At 46.5% G+C, this 2,780-nt stretch overlaps 1 protein-coding gene across 1 annotated transcript; it reads left to right on the plus strand.

The window, feature by feature from the left end:
• Positions 1-442: 442 nt before the first annotated feature.
• On the plus strand, positions 443-1,422 carry LOC120713194 (dolabradiene monooxygenase-like). The gene has a single exon (XM_039999200.1). It carries the CDS (start codon positions 443-445, stop codon positions 1,034-1,036), a length of 594 nt encoding a protein of 197 aa, XP_039855134.1. The 3' UTR covers positions 1,037-1,422.
• The last annotated feature ends 1,358 nt before the right edge of the window (positions 1,423-2,780 follow it).

The following is a 2,780-nucleotide window of genomic DNA, read 5'->3' on the forward strand; positions in this document are numbered from 1 at the left end:
CTCGCCAAGCGCCGGCGCTCTGCCATTGCATGTGTGTAAAAAAATCAAAACCCAACATATTATTGTATCATAAATTTCAGAAAAAAATCTATCATGCTTGTGTGTAAAGATAGAAAAAAATAGCTTCCATAAATCTAGGAAATTATTTATTTAGAAATAAGGCAAAAATTTATAGATCGAGTCCAAATTATTATATAATCTTGTTCTCATACTAAAATAGCACAACTTCATTCAAATATTTGAGGCGAACAATGCCTCAAATGAAAAATCCACAGCATAGATATCTCGATCCAGCTTGAGGAAAAGAGAGCTCTATTTGAGCTTTAAAACTAACAAAAAAAGCTTCGAATTGATATGGGATTAGTATCGATCTCAAATTGATTGTGTCCCCATATAAAGCACAACTTTATATGGCTGCTGATTGGCTTCTCTGTGAAATTGCATGTGTTGCTCGCAGGACATCTTTGGCGGCAGCGAGACGACAGCGCCGACCCTGGAGTGGGCCATGGCGGAGCTCGTCCGGAACCCCAAGGTCATGGAGCGGGCAACGGCGGAGGTGCGACACGCCTTTGCCGCTTACGGATCAGTGCGGGAGGACAAGCTCGTGGAGGCGGAGCTACGGTACCTGCCCCTCGTCATCCAGGAGACGCTCCTGCTGCACACGCCGCTGCCGTTCCTGATCCCGCAGGAGTGCCAGGACCCCTGCCGCGTGCTGGGCTACGTCGTGCGCTACTGGCCGGGGGACCCCGACGCGTTCCGGCCGGAGCGGTTCGAGGCCGGCGGCGGAAGCGCAGCGGACTTCAAGGGCGTCGACTTCGAGCTCCTGCCGTTCGGGTCCGGGCGGAGGATGTGCCCTGGCATGGGCTTTGCGCTCGCCAACATGGAGCTCGCGCTTGCCAGCCTCCTCTTCCACTTCGACTGGGAGGTGCCCGGCGCCGCCGAGCTCGACATGACCGAGGCGTTCGGCCTCACCGCGCACCGGAAATCCAGGCTCCTGCTCCGCCCCATCCTCCGCGTTCCTGTGCCAGGCGTCTAGCCACCGCCGGCTCGCCGCCACCAAAGGATGGATTGCATGCTGGGTTCAGACAGCCAGGATTCGGGAAATTGTTATAGCCAGAACCTTAGCCTGTACGTGTTGGTTAGTGCGTGTCCAGCTAGTTGTTTCCATTCTGTTTGGATAAGGGGCACGAGCTCACGACCTGTGTGATGCCGTGCATGCTACTGTTAGGCGTGGCGAGATTAGCTCGCTTCTGCCCGGGTCTTGGGCCACGGGAACGCTCTCGCGTACGGCGTCGTGGGGATGGACACGACAATGCTGTGCCCGAGGAATGCGCTCGGACTTTGCTTTACCTTGTAATCACCAAATAAAGGGAATATACAGCACCGGAAAAGCTGTAGCTTGTTTATTTGCAGCACCAAATACTTGCTTTCCAGTTTCTGTTGTGAATTCAGGGGCGTTCATTTGTGAAGTTACAAAATTATTGCAATAACGTCTCCGGTATAAATTTTAGATTATAGGTTAGACCATTTCCAGCAATGATCTCTAAATCACAGCCCGTGTATAGTTTTTTAGGAGCAGGTCTCCATCTTATAGCCTTCTAATAATGCTTCCAAGTCCAGCAAGAGTCCTCATATTTGAGCCTCCATCCATGCATCCAGCAACAAGCTGTTGAGTGGGGCCCATGGATAAAGGGCTCCCTTGAGACCCCCTAGGCCTAGAGGGTGGAAGGGGAGATTTGGAGCCTCCCTAGTTTGGTGAGTCAAATAGAGAGCCTGCTGAAATTATTTTTCTTAATTTCATCCTTCAAATTTGGAATAAGGGGCTTCATAGAGGGTAAGCCTTTTGTAAGTGGATCCACAAGCACTTGCCTATTACATATATGCTCAATACATTTCAATATGATTCCGGACTTTCTTCTTTACAATGTATAATTTATTGTCAATATGTTTGGCAGCACACTTGACATGTTGTCATAGAAATAAAATACTTAAATGGTCATTGCTATTATCAACCATTATTAACTCCAGGCATAATTCTTTTAACTACCTTTTCCTGTCCCTGGAGCCTCATAACAAGCTATATTGGGGGTATGCATCATTAATGACACCACAACTGTTTCATTGGAGCTTTTTCACAATAAAACTCCAAGCGTGAGTGTTAGCTACTACTGTGGGCTTCACTAAACATCTCGCCAAAACTCAGTTCTTTTTACTCACAAACTTTTACTCAAAAAACTTTTGAGAGCACGTGTTTCTTTCTTACTTAGCATGAGGCTTATAATACTTTGCAAAAATGCGAAGTCATTCTCTAACTATATTCCAGTGATCTATTGTTGGACTGGACTTCTATTGAAATATCCCAGATACTTTATGTCAGGGTAGATTCTTTCTTGAGCACTGATTTTGCTTCCAATAGCTGAAGCACATATAACCCTTTTTTCAATCGATCTCATATTGGTTCCTGGAATGGGAATGCTGAAAATTCCAAAATTATTACCCTTGATAATAGGACAGGCGTGCTTACTTGCATACATACTATATTTTTATTACCCTTTTCTAAGTATGCTATCTACAATAGTCCAAATACCCTTTTTCTTTTATATCGGTGAATTTCCATTCCTAGAGCGAATCACTAGTGCAAAAGGGCCCTGCAATAACAAGCAAAAAAGCACTGCAATAACGGGCAGAGAAGCCACTATTATGTTCCCGTCATTGCTGGCTACCCCTCTGCAATATCGGACAAAGCCGCCTGCTATTGCAGTGCCTGTTTGCAATAACGG

Source organism: Panicum virgatum, chromosome 6K (genome assembly GCF_016808335.1).
Source record: "Panicum virgatum strain AP13 chromosome 6K, P.virgatum_v5, whole genome shotgun sequence".
NCBI lineage: Eukaryota > Viridiplantae > Streptophyta > Magnoliopsida > Poales > Poaceae > Panicum > Panicum virgatum.